Here is a 21995-nt window from a genome sequence, read left to right on the forward strand (position 1 = left end):
ATTATGATAGATTTCCCTGTCAAATGCTCTCCTGTAGCCTTCTCTAGCACCTATTTCATTTGTAAATAATCACTGGTAACCATGTTCCCTTGAAACCATAATTTTCATTATGACAGGCTTCATCTTATCTCACCCACAAATGTATCCCCATACTTTGCATGGTGTCTGGCGTATAGCAGGCTCTCACTAAATATTTGTTGAGTGAATAAACTAATGACTGTGAGGATAGCAACAGATTCTCAGAAGTTATCAAACTTCAAGAAATAAAATTCTGAGTGGGAAACTCTAAAAATATGAAGTACTCTTAGCTAAGAAATTAATAGTTCACCAAAACACATCTTAAGATGTGGGAGAAAAATCAGTAAATAAAATAAACAGTCAGAAAGTGATTACTGAAGCTAAAACCCTAGAATCCATCATCTAGGAAACCTACTTTTTTGTTTATTTTGGTCTAGTTTGAGCTTTTGGGCAACAAATTTGGAGCTCTCTAAATAAATCAGTGAATGAAAGAGCTTTATACTCACACAAAGGCTAGGAACGAGACTAGATAGGTTGACATGTCGTGGTGCAAACATGTGAAGCTGCTGAAGGCAAGATATGGCAGCTGCCTGAACGAGAGAATCTGAATGGTCCTGGGTAATTGCACAGCCCACCAAACAAGAAGAACGAATTGTGGAAATAGTTGCTCCATTTCCTAGTAGTAAAAGAAAAGAAAATGTACAAAAAAAACTACTTTATTATTATCACCAAAAAGACTCCTAGAAAACAATTATCTTCTAAATAACCCTTATTCCAATTACTATTCAGGTTGTTTCTAAACAAAAGGTCTGCAAAGTCCATGGAAATCATTTCAAAACACAATGGTATATATGATAATGATGCATCTCTGTTAGATTTAGCTAGGTTTGTATTTATTTCCTGAAAAATGATATTGTCTTTTAAACCTGTCAGTTTTATGTAAAAGGGCCAAAAGATTCATCATGTCTGGTTCTCTGTTCAACTAACATTATCACCTCTATCATATAATAACTTGAAATCCCATTTTCCAAATAAGATTAAGAGCAACTTTTACAGTGATAGTTAGGAAAAATAAATTGTCGTATTATATGCTGTGTATAAAAATGTCTTAATTGCCAAATATAAGTGATTTAAAAATTTTACCAATGTAAAATTATTTTATATACACATAAAGACTAAGCAAGGAAATCAGAGTCACATAAGAGTCACATTCTAATTTGAAATATGCATTGCCTCATCGTCATGTTTGAAAGCACTTGGTAAATACATAATCAAAGGCACATACTGATTCTCTCCATATCCTTCTGATATTCACTGAAGATAGAACTATCAACTTTCTCAAAGATGACAGAGTCCAAAAAAGAGACATGTCTAAATCACACATTTTTTTCAATTCCTAGCATTTTTTCTTAAGATCTTATTTCCACTTCTTTCTTTTTAAAAATATCTGCCCATAGTAGTTAAAAATGCAAGCAGAGGAAATTTATCTGGGCTTCATCTCTGATTCCAACTACTCACTGTATACTTGGAAAAGCTTTTAATCTCTCTCATCCTCAGTATTTCATCAGTAAAATGGAGAGATATATCTATGTCAGGATTGTTGTCAGAATTAAATGAAATAATGTTTAAAAAGTCCATTAATGGCCTAGCCGGTTTGGCTCAGTGGACAGAGCATCAGCCTGCGGACTAAAGGGTCCCAGGTTCGATTCCAGTAAAGGGCACATGCTGGGGTTGTGGGCTCGATCCCCAGTAGGGGGCGTGAAGGAGGAAGCCAATCAATGATTCTCTCTCATCATTGATGTTTCAATCTCTCTCTCCCTCTCCTTTCCTCTCTGAAATCAATAAAAATATATTTAAAAATATAAAAATAAAAAGTCCATTAATAATGTTTATTAAGTCCAGTGAAAGGACTTAATAAATGCTGAAATACATTCTTTAAGTAAAGCTTGACCCATGGAAAGCACTTAATAAAAGCTGAAATATTCAGGATAAATTCACAGTAATTTGCTAACTTGAGTGTTTAACCATTAGTGGAATTATGTCAGTGAAATTGAGTGGTAACAACATAGACCTTAGAATCATAAATCTGCTACTCTGTTCAGTAACTCTAGGCAAGTTGCTTATCTACTCTAGGCTTGCTTCCTCAGGAAAAAATTAGATAATATTATCTACCTTATGGTAGTGGTTTTTTTCAAAACTATGCTCCTGATACTTAAGAGTTAAAAAAAATAGTGAAACTAAAGTCCATGAAGAAAAGTGAATGGTTCTCCAGGCCAAAGGAATTCCACTTTTTTCTTTGTCTTCATTTAGAAATGTCTTCTCTGTTCAAAACTCAAAAAACACTGAGAGTCAGGTTTGTTGTAGAGATTAAATAAAATAATATGTAAAAACAGAGTTCCGTAAATTGCAAGTATTCAATCCACAGTAATGATTATTATTACAAAATTTCTTTAAGCAACGTGATGATGACATTCAGGAAACTGAAAGATAGCAATTATCTGCCTAGTTCCTCTAATTTAAGATGAACTTACCTTGTAGTTCAGGGCCAACAGTAGTGATTATAGCACCCAAGCATCTACCCAAACACTGATGAACTTCCATATGGGAGGGTGGAACTGTCAACAGCAAGGTAAGAACTAGAGACAATGTTGGTTCCACATATCCACGGTACATTGGGCCACTAGAATCCACTATCAAAGCCAGTGAATGAAGAGACCAAGTCTGGAATAAAATACAATTTTATTTTAGTTGTAAGAAATAGAGTATATTAATTTTATGTTAAATTTTAGTAAATACTATCATCTTAATGTTTAATCAATGATCTAGAAATACTTAAAAATATATACCTTAAGAAATAAAAGGTAACACATAAGTTACCGATCGCCAAGAACCAAAGCAACTGATATCTTTAAAGTTTCTCTGCAGCGTGGCTTTGAATGTCAGAAATAAAATTTCAATGGTGAACTAATTTTCTTCTACTATAATGTATATATATTTTACCCTGTCAAAGACAATGACTTATGTAATAAGTGTTTGATTCCATGGATGCTTATGGACAGTATCTTTATTGTATGTATTATTGGAGTTTTGCTAAGAAACTTGCCTGAAATAAAACAATGATCATGACAATGTTCTGTACTCAGACACATTTCTAGAGCTATCACACACACACAACAGCTCTTCAAGTGCCATGGAATCAGTTCAGGCCCCTATTTATGTTTACTAAGTACAAAGTAATCTAACTGGCTAATAGTATTTACAAAACTAACCCCAAAACAATATATGGTTATCAGCACAGGCCTGAGTAAATATAAAGTGCTTCAAACTTCCCACACCAGTGTAGAGCTCGTCTTTATTTCTACTGTTGGCAGCTCTAAAGGAGAGCTGGACCAGTGGGCTGAGGACAGAGAGGTTCCCAACTTGCCAACATAGCAGAAAAAAAAAAATCCATACCTTAACTTCTACTACCTGTCAGTCTACACTAATCTTACAGAACTTAGCAACCTGACTTGGACAGGTTGTGTATAGAAACCACACCTACTGACAGAGTTAGCAAAAGTAGTAAGAAAACAGTACTTTGATGGAGTAAGACCAGAGCACACATTTTAGAGAAACAAAATTAATGGAAGTAATAAAACTATAATAAGGATTTCTAAAGACAATATAATTAAAGCATAAAGGAGTTTCTAGAAATGTAAAAAAAAAAAACAAATAAAAAAAACCCCAGAATTTATATTAAAAATTCAGCAGAACACGGGGGTTGGAGGGGCAGAGGGTTCGGGGGGATAGTTATTGCTGAAACCCAAAATCAGTATCTTGAAGATAAAATGGAGGAACTATCATATAACAGAGTAAAAATACAAAAAGAGAAAAAACACAATAGACTTAAATGAATTCTTTTATGAATAATAAGAATTCTAGTAAAATAAAATGGTACACTTATTCAGAATTTGATGACACTTCTAGCTTCAAGGACAGAGAGAAAAATTCTTACACACTGCCAAACCAAAACATAAGGTTACAGACATAAAAATATATTTCAGATATGTTTTTTGGCAAAAGCAATGAAATGATGGAGGAAAAAGATAGTTGTTATGCCCACAAGCAACCATTAATTTAGCATTTTATTAATATAAGCCATTGTCTTTTGGAAATGGGAAATATATGCATAGTATAAAAGAAGAAGTTTTATCTGGATCCTCAAAGCCACACTGCAGAGAAACTTTAAATAGTATTTGCACATCCGTTTTTTAGTTATAGGCTTATGTTACTTTTAATTTTCTAAAGAACTTATTTGGAAGTTTTTATAGATCACTGATTAAAAACTGAGATGTTAATACTTACTAAAATTTAACGTTTTAAAAATCAAGCTACCATTAGCCTCCAATGTAACACATCAGAAGACAGAAGATACTGAGACATTTATGGATAATCAAAGAAAGGGAATGTTTGCCAGGAATAGTATAACCAACTAAAATCTCATCCACATGTGAAAGCAAAGGAAGCTACTTTTAAGATATGCATACCACTCAAGACCCTTCCTAAAATAACTATTGCTAGAGAAAGTTCTCTTAAGAACAAGGATATCAAGATAGGAGTTGAGGATACAAAAATGAAAACATTATTGAACAGTAAGTATCCAGTAACTATAGTTAAATGCATGTAGACAAACAACTGTGAAACATGATTTTTGAGTTAGGATTCTCAAAACAGAAGAAACAGGGAGAAATACTTAAGACTAAGTTTTGTACTATTCTGTGAAGATATAAACTAAAATATTAGTTTTGAGGGAATGTAATTGATCAAAATTATAGTAAAACTAGAGGCCCGGTGCACAAAATTCATGCATGGGGGAGGGAGGTGTGTGTCCCTCAGCCCAGCCTGCACCCTCTCCAATCTGGGACCCCTCTCACAATCCAGGACTGCTGGCTCCCAACTGCTTGCCTGCCTGACTGCCCCTAACTGCTTCTGCCTGCCAGCCTGATCAATGCCTAACTGCTCCCCTGCCGGTCCGATTGCCCCTAACTGCCCTCCTCTGCCGGCCCGGTCCCCCCCCAACTGCCCTCCCCTGCAGGCCTGGGTCCCCCCCAACTTCCCTCCTCTGCCGGCCCGGTTACCCCTAACTGCCCTCCCCTGCTGGCCACCTTGTGGTGGCTATCTTTGACCACATGGTGGTGGCCATCTTGTGTGTTGGAGTGATGGTCCATTTGCATATTACATCTTTATTATATAGGATGTCTTGTCATAAAAAGCCATGTAGGGCAGTTATTTAGAGAAGTTTGGTTTCAAAAAATTAAAGCAAAAGAAGGCTGAGAAAATGGTGAAGATAAAAGAAGAAAGAAAACTAGCACCTACTCTCTTTTTTGTTAATCCTTAAGCACAGATATGTTTTTATTAATTTTAAAAAGAGGAGAGGAGAGAAAGAGAGAGAGAGAAAAACATCTCCATGTGAGAAACATCAAGTGGTTGCCTCACAACTGTGCCCCAACCAGGGATCAAACCTGCAACCTAGGTATGTGCCCTGACCAGGAATTAAACTCACAACATAACCTTTTGGTATACTGGACGATGCTCCAACCAACTGAGCCACCCAGCCAGGGCAGTAGCACCTACTCTTGGACGTAAAAGAAGCAAACAGCAACCTCTTGGGTAAAATAATTTTTCTTCCGAACTAGTATAAAACAGCATTAAAAAAGTAGTATGGCACCTCTTAAGGAACAAGATTACTTGATTTTTATTTTTAACACTTTTGAGAATTTTGTGCTTTACACAGATAGAAACCTTTACCAAGAAGTCAAAGGCAAACTAAACCTATAGACTAGAGGCCTCTGGTGGATCCTGAAGGAACTCAGGGCAAGTAGTAATAAAACTAATGGCAAGTAGTAATAAAAATTGAACTTGTGAGTCCCAATATGAGGCTGGCAAGTTGGATGCTATTGCATTTATAGATTATTAATATTTTTAGGTACTTCAATGTGAAGTGGTAAATCAAGAATGCAGTATATCTTTGCATACAGGAAGTTCTTGACTCTCAATGTAGTTATTTTTATTTGTATTTGTAAACAAACAAAAAATTCAGAGTACACTTGAAAATTCAACCAATGACCCTGGACCCTTACAATCTAACAAATGTAAGAAAATGCAAAAAAGAGAAAACAAGTACAAAGGATGATAAATAATAACAAGAAAACACGTTTAAAGGAATGTATATGGAACGGGTTGAATTCCCAAAATAAGACAGTTTTAAGATTAGGTTGAAAAACAAAATCCTGTTATTTGCTGTTACATAAAACAAAATGACAAAGAAAGATCCTAATGCATTTTTCCTACCAACCTATCAGAATGATTATAATTTTATACAGCAAATAATTTTCCTCACAATATTATTCAAACATTTTTTAATGAACAAAATCAATATTATACTATACCTGGACTTCAGAGGATGTTCCATCTTGTGCTAGAGCCAATAAAATGCTGACACTGGTCTTCAGATGTTGTCCTGAGCCGATTCCACCAACATAACGATGCAAACAGCCCAGAGCCAATGAATGCCCAGTTCTGGATACGACATCTCGAGCTGATTTCAACCTGGGGAAAAAAGTATACTTCAGGGATTGGTTTTCTATTTCCCTGTGGCAATAACAAGCGTATAAGCCACACAATAAAAAGGACTTATTATGGAAATCATGAAAGACTACAATCATGATTTTTCTCTCCACTCCCAAATGAGTTATTAAATTTAAAATAGTTGGTTAAAGTGATATATTTCACTGAATAGAAAATGTTAAGAGGAACTACAGCTTCTCAGAACTACTGCTCCACAACCACTGCTTCCACACCTCTTTCTCTCATTAATGATCATGACATAGTTTGGTATAATTAGTACTCAAAATACCTGGTACAGTAATAGTTAAGAATGATCCTATCTAATAAAGAGGGAATATGCTAATTGACCATCACGCCTTTACAAAGATGGCAGCGACAACAGCCAATAAGGAGGGAATATGCTAATTTACTGCCACACCCTCAAAGATGGCAGCGCCCAGTCCCCTCAGCCCTGCTGGGGTGGCAGGTGCACAGCACGGCCGGGCCCACCCCCAGGTGGGTCCGGCCGCTCTGCACGCCTGCCTCTGGAGTCCCCCAGTCCCCTCAGACCCCAGCTGCCCAGGGCCAGCCTGAGGCGCAGGCAAGCCTCGGATAGTGGCTGGCCCGCTGCCCAGGACCACCCAAAGCTCAGGTAACCAGGGCCGGCCGAGGCTTGCGCTGCCGGCAGTGGCAGCAGCAGAGGTGTGATGGGGGCATCGCCTTCCCCTGATCGCCAGGTCGCCTCCCACCCCTGAGGGCTCCTGGACTGTGAGAGGGGGCAGGAATGGCTGAGGGACCCCCCCTACAGTGCATGAATTTTCATGTACCGGGCCTCTAGTTAATTTATATAACTCAAATATTGATTCTTGACCACTACTGATTTTCAACTTTTCTACTTAAGTACTTGATTAACAATCAACAGTCAATAATAACTGCATGTTATCATTTTAATCATATTTATTTGGAACATTTGGAACTCTGAGGTGATTGTTTTTAATTAATATTAAAAGAAATCCTTAAAACCTAATGGTAATTTTATCCTCTGTTTCAGGGACAATTTCAGAGATAAACTTAGCAGCAGTTAGAAAAAGAACGACTCATTTTTAAAAGTGAGTAATTAATAGAAAAAATAATGGCAGGCGGACAGGGGAGCAGTGGTGAAGAGAAAAGGACTTCAGAGCACTTCTTCAGAGAAGAGTAGACATAACTCAGAGACATCCTATTAGCAATCTTCTTGATTCCATTACATAACATTCAAGAGCTGAAACTGAAGCCCTCACCACACTGAAAGCACTTAGCATATTACAACCTAGCTGGATTCTAGACTTTAATCAATTATTGAAATAAAAATCAAGGTCATTATGAGAAAAATCACAAAATATTGTCACATGCTATACCATTTGGAAAACATATAGCCCAGTTAATAATTACTTATTATTAGACATCTAAAAAGACATCTTTGTCTATATGAGAAACTTACTTGTTGGTAAAGAGACTCACTTACTTGTCAAAGCTATATTGGGCCATTCTAGCAATAAAAGTTGCTTCTCCAACCACCTGAGCCATTCTTCCAAGAGCTTCCCCTGCTGCACATCGTAAGATGGGGTTGGGGTTGTCAAGAGCGCCCATAACCAGTGTCAGAGCAGATTTACGTACTTCCTCGGGTCCTAAAGTACTTTTATTCTCAGCCAGGCCCTATGGTTAATTTTATTTTTAAAGGCAAGTCACAATTCACATTAAATAAAAATTTTAAATGTGCACAATCTTTGAAAATATACATATTATCTTCAGACATTATTTTCTTCAGTCATATTTCCTGTGCATATAACATGTCTAGAGTCAATACCTGTTAAATTAGTGGTAATCGCTTTTCTAAACATGATTCCAAACATGATATAGATACACAACATAGTTACAGTTCATGGGCCCTAAAACCAACAATCCCTGGGAGTTGTTTTTATATATAAAAAACACTGTATTATTAAATTAACTGTTATTCAACTGATTGAAATTTATCATCATAACTTTAAGGAAGGCCAAATGAGTAGGAAACTTAGATTCATTTATATAAAAATTCTAGAAAAGATAATTATGTCACAAGTACCTCCAATATATATCTAAAGGCTAAATTAGGTAATAACCAGTAACTGAATGTTGAGATAACTTGTTCATCATTATGTTAATACTTCTGTTCTAGCTATACCTACTGACTTAGAACTTAATTTACTCATTGAGACCAAAAATCCAAGTTATGGTACCTGGGAAAAATGTTACTACAGCAGAGGCTTTAGCAAGCATATCTATGTAAAAAAGAATACTGTACAGAAATATTACAGTTGGTTCACTAGCTTCCCAACCACTGAGGAAGACCATGACCACCCCACTCGTGTTTTAAAAAACTCAGATGTTAGTATTAGTTGACAATCTTTAAAATGGGCATATACTAACAGTTATGTAAATGGCACAAACCTATATTACTACCATTGCCAATATCCCCTTTCCCTGATGTTTATGAAACATGATTTACTTCATGCCTATTTAAACAGCTGTACTTGTTGCTATTTTACTTTAAAACAGTAATACCTTATAATTAATTCAGTGCTAAATAATATTAAAAGTTTTCAAATATATCATGAGAGACTTCAGGCTTCAAAGTACAGTAACAAACTCTGAGAGAGACAAAGCAATAGTCATTTCACTTTATACATGTAGAAACTGATGTTAAAAGAAGATTAAATAAATTACACAAAGACATAAACCAAGTATTATGCAAAACCAGAACACAATCTCTAAATGCAGAATTCTTTCAACTATATAACACAACCTCTCCTGATTTATCGTCTAAACCACAAATCAAATTTAAGTTTTATCTTGTTAACGTTCAGCAGAATATCAGATTTCTTTAGCCAGACATCTTTGAAAATTCTGACTATCTGAACTACTGGCATTTGTAAAGTCTCAGAGGTCAAGCTAAAAGAGTAACATTACTAAAATATAAAATACTCATTAATTACAATGAGCCTAATGTAAAGTTTCTAGTAATTTAGCTCAACTAATATAAACATAGTTATCATGGGATATACTCTTAAACATCACAATAATCTAGAAATGCTTGCCTTGTTAAAGGCATTAATTAAAATCGTAGTTCAGAAAACCTATGCTGTTTCCAAGTAAATACCTTTAGTGCACTAAGAACAGCAGTGAAAATATTGAGCTGCACAGCCTGCTGGCGGACGCCTTTGGCTTGTTTAACACATTCAGCAAAGTGGTCCAACATCTGCAGTCTATAATCGAATAAGAGCAAATTAACAAAACTTTTTATTCAAATATGGCTCAAGAAATCAGAGATAAGAAGAGTATGAACTAACTGTTTAACAAATGATGCCTCAAGCTATCTCATTTCTATCTCATTCCCACAGCTGGTCCAAATCAGATCTCTTCCTTCTGAATTAGTCTATGGACAGGTGATTATCAATTGAAACAAGAAAAGAGACTGAATATTAAGTATCAAACAGGAAAATAAGGTCATAATTTCAATGGCTTTTAACATGGACACCAGCATCCAAAAAAAGTATATGGCATATAGTAGGTGCTCAGGTTTTCTTGACTAGAATAACAATAATGAATTATGCATCTGTGCAGAAGATTTTTAAGCTGGAAATAAAAAATTGTGGCATAATTTTAAAAAATACTTTCAGAAGAAAATAGTACCTCATGCCCTATCCTTCAAAACTAATAGGAAGATTTTTTTACAAAGATTTAGCTTTGGTCAATTTTTTTAATGTAAAAAAATCAGAAGTGAATTAGATTTTTATTATTCCCAACATTTTTAAATGAGACAGCTAACAAAAATAAATCAATCACAGTCATTCGAGACTATTCTAATAAAAGAGAATGAGATCATTTCAGATTCTTCTAAAAAGAAATGGGGTTAGGCAAAGGAATATAGAGAAAATGGATTTAATTCAAGGGTAACTATGACCTAAAGTAGGAAATCAAAATCTCCCTAAGGACACTATAAGGATTTAAACTCAATTTACAATAGGACATGGGTCTTGGGTCAAAACTCCCTTCAAAAATCACAGAGTTCCTGCCTCCTATAGGAACTCCAGTTAGAACTATTGGGGACTAACGTTGACTACTTCTACACTTGCTCTGACACAGATCCCCATTCTATCTATGGGTGAAAAGGCAGGGCATTACTCACATTGCTTCAAGGTCACACATAAGAAGACACACATGGTCTCCAACACTACTGTTAAGCATCATTTGCCTGTACCTGACCTCAAATGCTTAACTTTTTAAAAAAAGCGTATTTTAAAAAATCTTTCCTGCCGAAACCGGTTTGGCTCAATGGATAGAGTGTCGGTCTGCAGACTGAAAGGTCCCAGGTTCGATTCCGGTCAAGGGCATGTACATTGGCTGCGGGCACATCCCTGGTAGGGGGTGTGCAGGAGGCAGCTGGTCGATGATTCTCTCTCATCGATGTTTCTAGCTCTCTATCCCTCTCCCTTCCTCTCTGTAAAAAATCAATAAAATATATTTTTTAAAAAAAAATCTTTCCTTATAAAATATTCATTTAATTTAATTTGAAAACTATTAACAAAAACTAATTACCCAGAAATAACCAGTTACTCCTGAATACATTCATTTTCTTTTAGGTCTTTTTCTTATGTATACACATATACATTTTTCTGTATTTTAAAATGCCAAACTGAGATTACTTCTTACCCTTTATTTTACTTTTTTTTCATTTAACATTGCATGAGTATTTTCTGATATCTGTAAAAAGTATTCCAACCTGTCATAATTTATTCCTCAATCACTGATTATTTGTTATTTACTATACTTTAAAAGAATTTACCTATTTATACATAACCTTGTTCCACAAAAGTGATTGGCTATAATTAAAATATTTCTGGGTTCTAGCTCCCATAACTAGTTGGATTACTTTGGAGAAATCATAAAGTCTTAGAGCTTTATGTGTCCTTAGATTAAAACAAGGACACTAAAGTAGATGCTTTATAAAATTCCTTTACATTTAATGTTCTTTAACATTTGTATGGCAACCAATTGTTCTTAAAGATATCTAGGTAAAGTAAAATTTCATATTTAAAAATTTCCACTCATTTTAAAAAGCAATTAACTAAGTAACCAACACTTTTAAAAAGATTACATTTGTGTTACCTTTTACATATACATATAATAATATTTTAAGGCATATTTTGTAAAACAAGTGATCTCTGAAAGTCTTGCATTAATTCACTTCCTGTCTTCCTTTTGGGAAAGTGACTATATATATATATATATATCTATATATCTATATATATACATATGTGTGTGTGTGTGTGTGTGTGTGACTATGTGTGTGTGTGTGTGTGTGTATATATATAGCCTACTAAATTTAGGGATGGTGAATGAGGACATAGACTATAGCAAACCAAAAGGTCCTACTAGAAAAAGAACCAGTTACTTTAGTTTCCCAAGTTCTAGATTTGGATCATCAAACAGACAAATGTTATTGGGGAGTATTTCTTCAATAACAAAAACAAAAGACTTACTAAATTGATGTCCTTAATTAAATATAATCAAAACCTACTTATAAAATGGTGAACAAACTATTTTAATGGATACCAGATGCTAGTACACAGGGCCAAATCTTAAAAACAGTTTCAAATTATGTGGAATTTTTTGCATGCAATTTTTTAAATCATGTATGTATTCCTTATGTTATTAAATGTATAAGTTTATTGTTTAAATAGTAATACACCCTTCTGCAGGGTTAACTGGGATAGGAAAATATATAGTTTGGATATAATTTACATAAAATGACCTGACTGACTTTATACTAACCGGTGTTTATAAGAAACATGAGGAAACACTACACCAAAAAGAGCCACGGAAGCATCAATGACTGAAACTCCAAGAGGAAGAGGACCAGGCACAGCTTCTCCAGCAGGTATTCGTAAATAAATAGAGGATGGATCATGCTCCAGAGCCCCACTTCCAGATGCACTGTTTGGCTGGAGCTGCAAAAGAATGACATGAAAATAATTCAAAATCTACTTTAGGAAATTCACTTACTAAGAACTGGGCATGAAGAATAGAACAGGTGAAGAAGGAGAAAACATAATAAAACAAAAAATAACAGAATGACTGAATTTGAAAAATTTTAAATAGGTAAAAATATAATTTGGCCTTTTAAAAAAGCCATCAGTAACACCTTTTATAAATTTAAGAAAAAGATTGTTCATTCTAAAACATGTTTATGCTACCTACCTTAAAATGTGCAATGCAAAACAAAGGAAACACTTAAACCCACAAAAATTTCTTTAAAGAGGCTTTGGTATCTCTTTTTAAAAGTACATAAGAGGTAATGTATTCAATGGGCAAAACATTTCTAAATGCTCAACCTACTAGCTCCCATTTCTCTCCAACCTGTCAGAAAACAAACTAAAACAAAACAAAACACCAATAATAAAAAATTCAGCTAAAACTGGTCTTGGCCATAGACATCAGAGGGTATCTAAATATAAAGAATATTGAATAAAGAGAATTCACCAAATTCTAACTATTGCTGTTTACCTGTTTTCACTACTTGTTCACCACCAAGAAACCATCTTTAAATGTCTAAGAAAGCTCAATGAAAATTAAACCTTAGTCTACAATACTTTCTTTTTAAGTGACAATGTGTAATAATAAAATGGTGTAATTGAAAACCACCATGTTCAATTAAGCAAGTGTTTCAGTTCCCTATATGGTTTACTACCTGGTCTTCAATTGACTTATGATCAGTTTCTTGCAGCCAGGAGCCAAGAAGAACACTATCATCATAGTGACAGAGGGATCTGAGGAGTGAAGTAGTTGTGTTGGCTGAATTGTCAGTCAAAGTGAATTCTGCCACCAGTTCTCTAAGAAGTGCATTGAAAGACCCTAAAACACAGAACTTCAGATCAGATTAAGAAGAAGAATTTTGAAGAAAATCACAATCATTGCCCACAAAGAGTAGCAACATGTGCAACAGAAATAAATAATTAATTAAGTTCCTATTTCCTATTAAAAAAATATGCATTAACTATTTTAATGCTGTTTTTAATATACAATAATGGTATTTCCTTTTTTACTATTTTATTGTGCCTTTTAGACCTAATTATTTAAAGTAACCCAAAAAACTCAAATAGAGAAAAGACTATTCATTTTAAATGTATTAAATATGATATGATTATTATTTTATTAATTACCCAGTGATATACAAACACTAAACCAGAGCATGTCAAAATTCTTGGGCATGGTTGAACTAGAAACAAATCTGACTTATTTTAGCATTAACATTTTATATACTATTTAATTTCTGTAAAGTTCATTACTAGTTTACCTCCAGATTCCTACATTATTGGCTATATTATAATATATGTGAGGTAGATTAGGATAGTTATTAAAAGCATAGACTTCAAAGATGAACCAGCTGGGTTTGAATCCAACCTCTGCCACTTACTAGCTCTCAGATTTGGGCAAGTTATATTACCTGTATGTACCCAAGATTCTTCATTTTATAAAATAGAGTTAATCACCTCAAAAGGTTGAGGTGAGAGTCAAAGATGTTAATACTTGGAAAGGGCTCAGAAAGGGGCCAGGAGCACAGTAAATGCTGTGTTCATAGTCTAGATCAGTGGTCGGAAACTCATTAGTCAACAGAGCCAAATATCAATAGTACAACGATTGAAATTTCTTTTGAGAACCAAATTTTTTAAGCTTAAACTTATTCTAATGCCACTTCTTCAAAATAGACTCGCCCAGGCCGTGGTATTTTGTGGAAGAGCCACACTCAAGGGCCAAAGAGCCGCATGTGGCTCGCGAGCCGCAGTTTGCTGACCACTGGTCTAGATGAAGAAAAGGAAAATGGCTGTCTGCCTCTGCCGTGTAAGTCAATGGGAGAGCCATGGTCAGAACTCTATAAACCGGAAAGGGACATTAAAAAACTTTTATTAGCCCAGCCAGTGTGGCTAAGTGGTTGAGCATCGACCTAGGAACCAGGAGGTTCGGGTTCGATTCCCAGTCAGGGCACATGCCTGAGTTGTAGGCTTGGTCCCCAGTAGGGGGCGTGCAGGAGGCAGCTGATCAATGATTCTTCTCATCATTGATGTTTCTATCTATCCTTCTCCCTTTCTCTCTGAAGTAAAAAAAAAAAAAAAATAAATATTAAAAAAAAAAAAAAGAAAGAAAAACTTTTATTAGCTACCGCAGATCGTATTTACCTTCGTAAGTTTTTGGAGGTAATAAAGCCAAGATATCATACAGTCTTAAACGGACCATTGCAGCACTAGCTTTCAGATGAGCTCCATGAGCTTTAATTACAGATGGAATACTAAAATATCAAAAGTATAGTTAGTATCATCTTATTAGAATAAGTATTACTTATAACCATTTTTTTCAGCAATATATCAGTGTACTGACAAATTTACAGTACTTCAATAAGTATTAGGTTTTCATTCAGTTTATTTTGTCACCTTTACTGTTAGTAACAGAAACATTATAAAGTACAATTTTATTTCAATACATATCATTACTGCAATTTTAAAAGTCACTTTATAAAAGTAAAGTTTTATATGTTTTCTATATGATACTAGAGGGAAGTACAAAACATGACTATGTATCAATATGTGAAATTGGAAATAGTTTGTCATGATTGTTTACTTACTGCGACATCATAGTCATGGCACATTCAATAGGAGTCATCAATTTTCTAATCACATCTTCAGTTAGGAGTTCAGGACAATGTGCAACAAAACTCCTCATTGCTAGATAAAATTTTCAAAAGGACAGATTTGGAGCAGTTTTTGTGAGGATAAATAAATTTATAAAATTATATAAAGGTACCTACAATTCTTATTATAAAATATAAAGTTCTAAAACCAGGTAAAACCAAAAGAAGAACCAATTGCAACTATAGAGGGAAATTATTAGAAAAGGCTAGAAGGGTGGGCAGCAGAAACGGAGTGAGGGAAGGTAACTGTTAGGGAGATTTCTGTGAGTAGGAATTCAGAAATCTATAACCCTACATGAATCTAGACCAGGGGTCCTCAAACTTTTTAAACAGGGGGCCAGTTCACTGTCCCTCAGACCGTTGGAGAGCCGGACTATAGTTTAAAAAAAACTATGAACAAATTCCTATGCACACTGCATATATCTTATTTTGAAGTAAAAAAACAAAACGGCAAAAACACACGCATGTGGCCCGCAGGCCGTTGTTTGAGGATGCCTGATCTAGATGATTACAAAGAAAGCAGTTTCCAGACAGAACCAAGAGTGGACACAGTGACCCAGTGAGAAGGAACATCTTTACTGGCTCTTTAGCAATAGAGCCAAGATTAAAACAGGTCTTGGATGTATGGGAACAAGACTGACACTTTGCTCTGCCAGTCTTTATGGTTACATCTAAGTCCCACAGTTTGAAAGAAGCACTTTTCACCCTGAGATAAACCAAAAAAGAACAGGGTCACCAAGTATAATTCTAGTTCCTAAATGAAACAAAACTTGAGTCTTTCCTGTAAGTTGCTGACTCTGGAACAAAAACAACTTTATTCAAAATTTTTATAATGCTGATGACTGAAAAATGTATCAGCGTTTGCAGATTTGATCATGATAGGAGAAATAGCTGTTTGTCATTAAGGAAAGACTCACCCCAAACTCAATAAACTTGGCAATCCCGAGTTTCTGTTTCCTTTCAATACCCACTGGGTTTTTTACATGGTGATCCAATGCTCCTCTGACAGGTGGAAGACTGCAATAATGGGAACTAAGAGGCCTGGGTTCTACACCTGTTTTCACTAACTCTACTTTCCGTCTCAGTCTCATTATCTATATATATATATATAAAACTCTAATATGCAAATAGATAGAATGGTGGAACAACCAAACAACCAGTCACTATGACTTGCACTGACCACCCGGGGGCGCACACAGAGCATGGCGGGTGTCGGCAGCAGGCGGCAGAGTACGGAACATGGTGGGCATTGGCCATGGCGGGATGGTGGAGCAGGTGAGCGGGGGCGGGGCACCAGTTGTTGTCATCAGGGTGAGCCTCTGGTGGTTACTGAAAATTCTTTGCTCCCACATGCCATGGTCCTGCCCAGCGCTTGCACCTGCTGCTGGCGCCAGCCCCACTTGCACCCACTGCTGATGCCCGACACTGGCCCCAAACTCTCAGCACCATCAGCAGGTATGAGCGGTGGCTGCTGCCCCAATCACCCCTCAGGGCTTTTCCACCTCTCCCTGCTCCTGAGGGGCGACTGGGGCCAGCAGCCACCTCTCACACCCGCTGCCGGCGACAGCTCTCCTTGCACCCGCTGCCAATGCCGACCCTGCTCGCACCTGCCGCCAGTGCCAGTGCCATCAGCATGTGGGAGTGGTGGCGGCAGGAGCAGGGCTGCCAGCAGAGAGGGGACCTGGGGCCGCAGTGGGAGGGGCCGGGTAGGGGCACGGAGGATGGGCTGAGACCCACCCCTGTGCTCACCTCAGCCTCGTGGCCCAGTTCCTTTCAAGGTGCACGAATTTGTGCACTGGGCCCCTAGTTATTTCATGATTAGCAAACTGGTATAGATTATTTACAATTTGTTTCTAAATCTAAAGGTCTACAAACTTTAGATTATATATTAAACTTACATATAAGTTTATATTACAAATTTACTACATATTAAAATAAAAATTTGAAGTAGTTCTTTTCCTTCACTTCACAAATATTTTAATAATAAAAAAATATTCTGAAAGTGCATCCTTTTCAGTTCTTACCACATAAAGCTCCAGCACGGCCTTCCAATGTTACCTGCCAGGTAAAAGAATCGCCTCGGGCCTTCTCAGCCTCCAATTCCTTTAAAGAACGAGGGAAAACATTTCGCCATAGTAACAACATCTTCGGTAGATGATAACGAACGACAGATGGTCCTAACCGAGAAAAGGAGAATCCAAAATCATACATATATATATACACATATGACATACTTTACAATAAAAATTTTTTTAAAAAGCCCCACACAAGCTTTAATAATAGCTAGCATTTCACTCTATCTTTATCTCTAACATGAACATTTTCAAAATGTTTTTTATTCAGTAGGTAAAATATATATCTATGAAAGCATAAAAATTTTCACCTAAAAAGAACTAATATTTTTAGCACATAAACATAAAACAAATCATAAAAAGTAATCTAAAACAAATTACCCAAATATATTCAGAATGGTGAAAGAAATTTAAACAACTAACTAACTAAATAAATAAATATATTCAGAATGGTGAATAATATATTATTGATGATAAAATATATTTAAAACATATTTTATGATGTTTATTCTATAAATATATGTACATAAACATATACACACACTCCTACACACATACATACATATATTCCTCTGTATATTTAGAACTAGGAACTTATATTTACATTGCTAAGGAATTCACTTAACATATCACTTAATATACTTAACAAAATTTCTAGAAAAAAGTTACTACTTTTTATTTTCTTTAGAAAACTAGGTCAGAGCATAATTTCCAAAAGGCAGATGTTTAAAGTGGTAGGTAACTCTGTACACACACACACACACACACACATACACACACACACACACACTTATCATAGAAGGTAACCATGAAATAAAAGGTGGACCCCCCTCATCACAATAACATCTTTCTGTCCTATGTCAATGCTGCACTTTGCCTGCATCTCAGATTTGTCACAGCACTTAGAGAATGAAGCACATAAAGATAATCCAAGGAAGCAGAACCAACAATACTGTTAAACGGGACATTATCACCCTACTAAAATTACGTCACTGGCCTTTACTTTGGGGATAAAATGTGCCCCCCACACTTTCATCTCTTTTGATAACAGTAAGCTAGTCAGTTAGACCTTGGCTATTCTGATGGTAAAGGTGAAACTTTGTTAATAACTTTCTCCTTAAATGTCCTCTAGCCGAAATTGCCAAAAAAGAGAAATATACTACTAAGTGATGGGAAAAACATCTTTACCATTTTATAATCTCATTCAAAGCCTAGCATTCGAAGTTTAATACCTTAAATTAAATTTTCTTTATTGTCTACTGACAGTTATAGAATAAGACAAAAATCCTACTTAAATATCATTATACCTAAAGTCATAAGTGCTCCAAGTAAAAGCCATCCAGCTTGGGTGCGCTGTAAAGACAGCCTGCTGTTTTGGGTAGCAGTTCGTAAGAGATCTTCAGCAATACTAACTACCATCTGCAAAAAAAGTTAAAGAAATCAAATAAGAAAATACGTAGCTAATATACTTTATTAAGACAAAAGTTATCCCTTTTTGTTGTTGCTGCTAACATGTTTCTAAAGAGGCAATTTCGAGACCTACTCAAACCCGACTGCACTGCTGACTCTGAGGAGACCCAGAACAGCGTAGTGGTTAAGAGTGAGCTGTGGAGCCAGTCTGCCTGGTTCATATCCTAGCTTTGTTATTTCCTGCTTTCTGACCTGGGACAAATTAACCTCTCTCTCTCCGGTCCCTCATTGGCAAAACAGGAGTAAGAGAAGTGCCTACTCACTCTTTCGAGGATTAAATAAGTTCATGCAGCAAAGCACTCAGAACAGTGCTGGTCCATGTAACTACATAACTATTATTAGTAGTACTATTATCCTATATTCAAAGGTTTGTTGAAGTCCTATTATGCAAATGCCATTAAGCTAACCTTACGATGCTTAGAGTGTTAAAGAGAGAAGACAAAGGAAAAATGGGAAGTAACGAGTAGCACATAATTAAATGACAAATAGTACAAAGGTGGTAGTGGTCAGAAAAGCTATCAAAGACTGAATAGTTTTAAAGAGATTTCATGAAAGAGATGGACATGAATTGGGTCTCTAAACAAATAGATAAGTTTGGTACAGGTGACTGAACAAGAAAGGGGAGAAATTCTATAGTAAGAGATTAGCATGAGCAAAGGCATGGAGACTGAAGAAAGCAAGATGATGAGTCTAGTGGTCGGCAAACTCATTAGTCAACAGAGCCAAATATCAACAGTACAACGATTGAAATTTCTTTTGAGAGCCGAAAACTGACTTCTGCACATGGGCCACGAAGTTTCAATCGCACTGTTACATGCGCACCCGCACGTGGTATTTTGTGGAAGAGCCACACTCAAGGGGCCAAAGAGCCGCATGTGGCTCAGGAGCTGCGGTTTGCCGACCACTGGACTAGTCTGACTTAAGAGCAGTAAGAAACTAGAATGAATGCGTAGAGTTTGCCACAGTCTGAGTACTAGGTAGACCCTAAGGGACTCTGAACAAATGTGAAATATAAAAGTGTGTGGAAGAGATTGGAGAAAAAGATACCAAGGATAATCAGCTACGACACAATTGTATGACAAAGGGAGGAGGAAACCTAGATTCAAGTAGTAACTATGGAATTCACAGGAATGAACTCACAGGTCATGAGCCTAATCCAGAAAAAAAAAAGAAGTTAAAATCTAGCCCAAATCTGCCTATGTAAAGTTGCAAATAATATTTATAAAAATATTCCTGAGAAGAAAATCATGATGGTAGTAGGAGGTCAGTAGAAAGGAAAAGAAAGAAAAGTAACTGATTAAAAACAAACATTCAACTCTATTATCTAATGCTTAATAATGGCAATAGCATATTCTCCTGACATCTTTTAATACAGCAGTGTGAATTTTTATTTCTAAAAGCTGAAAGATTTGATTTCTAAATTATATTAATTACTTCGGGTTTTTCTCTAAAATAAATTATAAAATGATACTATAAACAAACAAAAGCTATTTATTATTCCTGTGTCATAATTAAATATCAAGCTTTATAGTCTGTCAATTCCATTTTAGCAGAACACTTATTTTATATTATCAGAGTAAAACTGTTGTTTGTCTTCTGATCACCTCGTTCAACAGTAAACACAGAAGGTGTTCCAATAGACTGAAGCCCACATGACAACACTTGCAAGTCTAGGATCTGTCCTACCTTTCCCTTGGCATGAGGAATGCCCAATGGACACTGATGAACTCCACCTAACAGGGCAGCCATTGCAAAACTGTATCCACTAACGGCTTCTGGTGAAGTTTTCAGGTTGTTGAGCCGCTCTGCACACCTGTCTAGAAATGGTGTCAACTGGAAAGGTAATGCCACAGCCACACAGCGCAAGCACCAGGCAGCAGCGAGCCGAGCAGCCATACTCGGATGAAGAAGCACAGAAGTCACAGTCTCCAAAAGTCCTAACAAAGAAAATACTCAAAAAATTACTCTTTAATGAAGTCAAACAATTTCATGAACAAAAGACTATGTACAATAATTAAAATTGTAATTATTATGGCTTCAAAGATACTTTCAGAACTTTGCCAAAAACACATTCATTACCTCATAAATAGCAGAGTACTTTAAAGGAACATTTTCTACAAAGAACATAGTATAATTACATTCAATAAAATATAAATGTGGATGTAAAATAAATGAAATTATTCAACAAATTTTAGTCAGAAACTACCATGACTTTTTTAATTTGTTTCCCCAAACTTTATTTCACCATTTAATTCAATACTGACTATCACAGTGAATTTTAAGTTGAATAAAACTCTACTTTTACCAAATGATCTAAACTGCTAATTTGATGACAAGCAGCTAATCAGGACCTAAATATCAATTATACCTATGATTTTTAAAAATGGTAAAGGAATATTTCTGCAAGTAAGTGGATATCATACCTATAGATGCTTCCTGAATTAGAGGGGAGGCAGTGGCGTTGAGGCTCTGCACCAGGCTGCCCAGCTCCTGGAGGGCGCAGACCATCACATGCTGGCTGGCTGCGATGTCTGCTGCTCCAGACTTGTTTTCACTGCTGGTGTCATTCACTACTGCTTCTGGAAACACAACAGCATGTCCTCAATGAGCGTGAATTAAATACAATTTTCTTGATCTACATAATTATATTTAATTATGCCTGAGTGTTAGAATTCTCAGCAGAAAACTTGTGTAAATAATAGTGAAGTAGCCTAAAAACATTATTTAATGACTTCATGACAATGCTTTAATACATATATACTGAGGTATTTTGTCTGCTTCTAGGATAAGACCTAATTTTAGTAAGCAGCAGCAAACTACAGTGTACAAAAACACAGGCTCTAGAGAAAGAAGACGTGGGTTCAAACCCCAGTTTCCCCAGTCATATTAGCTATCTGGCACTGGGCAAGACACTCAGCCTACCTAGGTCTCAAGTTCCACCTCTGCTGAAAGGGTTAAGTGCCTATCTTGAAGAGTACTGTTACAATTAGTCAGTGCATATAAAGAATTTAACACAGTGCTGCCCTCAATACACATTTAATAAATGTTAGTGGCTATTATTGTTACTTACTATTATTACTGCTATT

The 21995-nt window shown here is 35.9% G+C and overlaps 1 protein-coding gene across 1 annotated transcript in view; it reads right to left on the reverse strand.

Moving 5' to 3' along the window:
* Positions 1 to 21995, reverse strand: part of HEATR5B (HEAT repeat containing 5B) — a 73431-nt gene that overhangs the window by 37284 nt on the left and 14152 nt on the right. The window contains exons 8-20 of the mRNA XM_008162243.3: positions 21333 to 21488; positions 20596 to 20846; positions 18747 to 18858; positions 17392 to 17544; positions 15302 to 15401; positions 14859 to 14968; positions 13373 to 13536; positions 12457 to 12632; positions 9782 to 9887; positions 8108 to 8298; positions 6447 to 6606; positions 2550 to 2739; positions 525 to 694 (exon numbers count right to left, since the gene is read on the reverse strand). Coding sequence (XP_008160465.1) covers positions 525 to 694; positions 2550 to 2739; positions 6447 to 6606; positions 8108 to 8298; positions 9782 to 9887; positions 12457 to 12632; positions 13373 to 13536; positions 14859 to 14968; positions 15302 to 15401; positions 17392 to 17544; positions 18747 to 18858; positions 20596 to 20846; positions 21333 to 21488 — 2039 coding nt within the window. The remainder of the gene's footprint in view (positions 1 to 524; positions 695 to 2549; positions 2740 to 6446; positions 6607 to 8107; positions 8299 to 9781; positions 9888 to 12456; positions 12633 to 13372; positions 13537 to 14858; positions 14969 to 15301; positions 15402 to 17391; positions 17545 to 18746; positions 18859 to 20595; positions 20847 to 21332; positions 21489 to 21995) is intronic.

Source organism: Eptesicus fuscus, chromosome 16 (assembly GCF_027574615.1).
Source record: "Eptesicus fuscus isolate TK198812 chromosome 16, DD_ASM_mEF_20220401, whole genome shotgun sequence".
NCBI classification, from domain to species: Eukaryota; Metazoa; Chordata; class Mammalia; order Chiroptera; family Vespertilionidae; genus Eptesicus; species Eptesicus fuscus.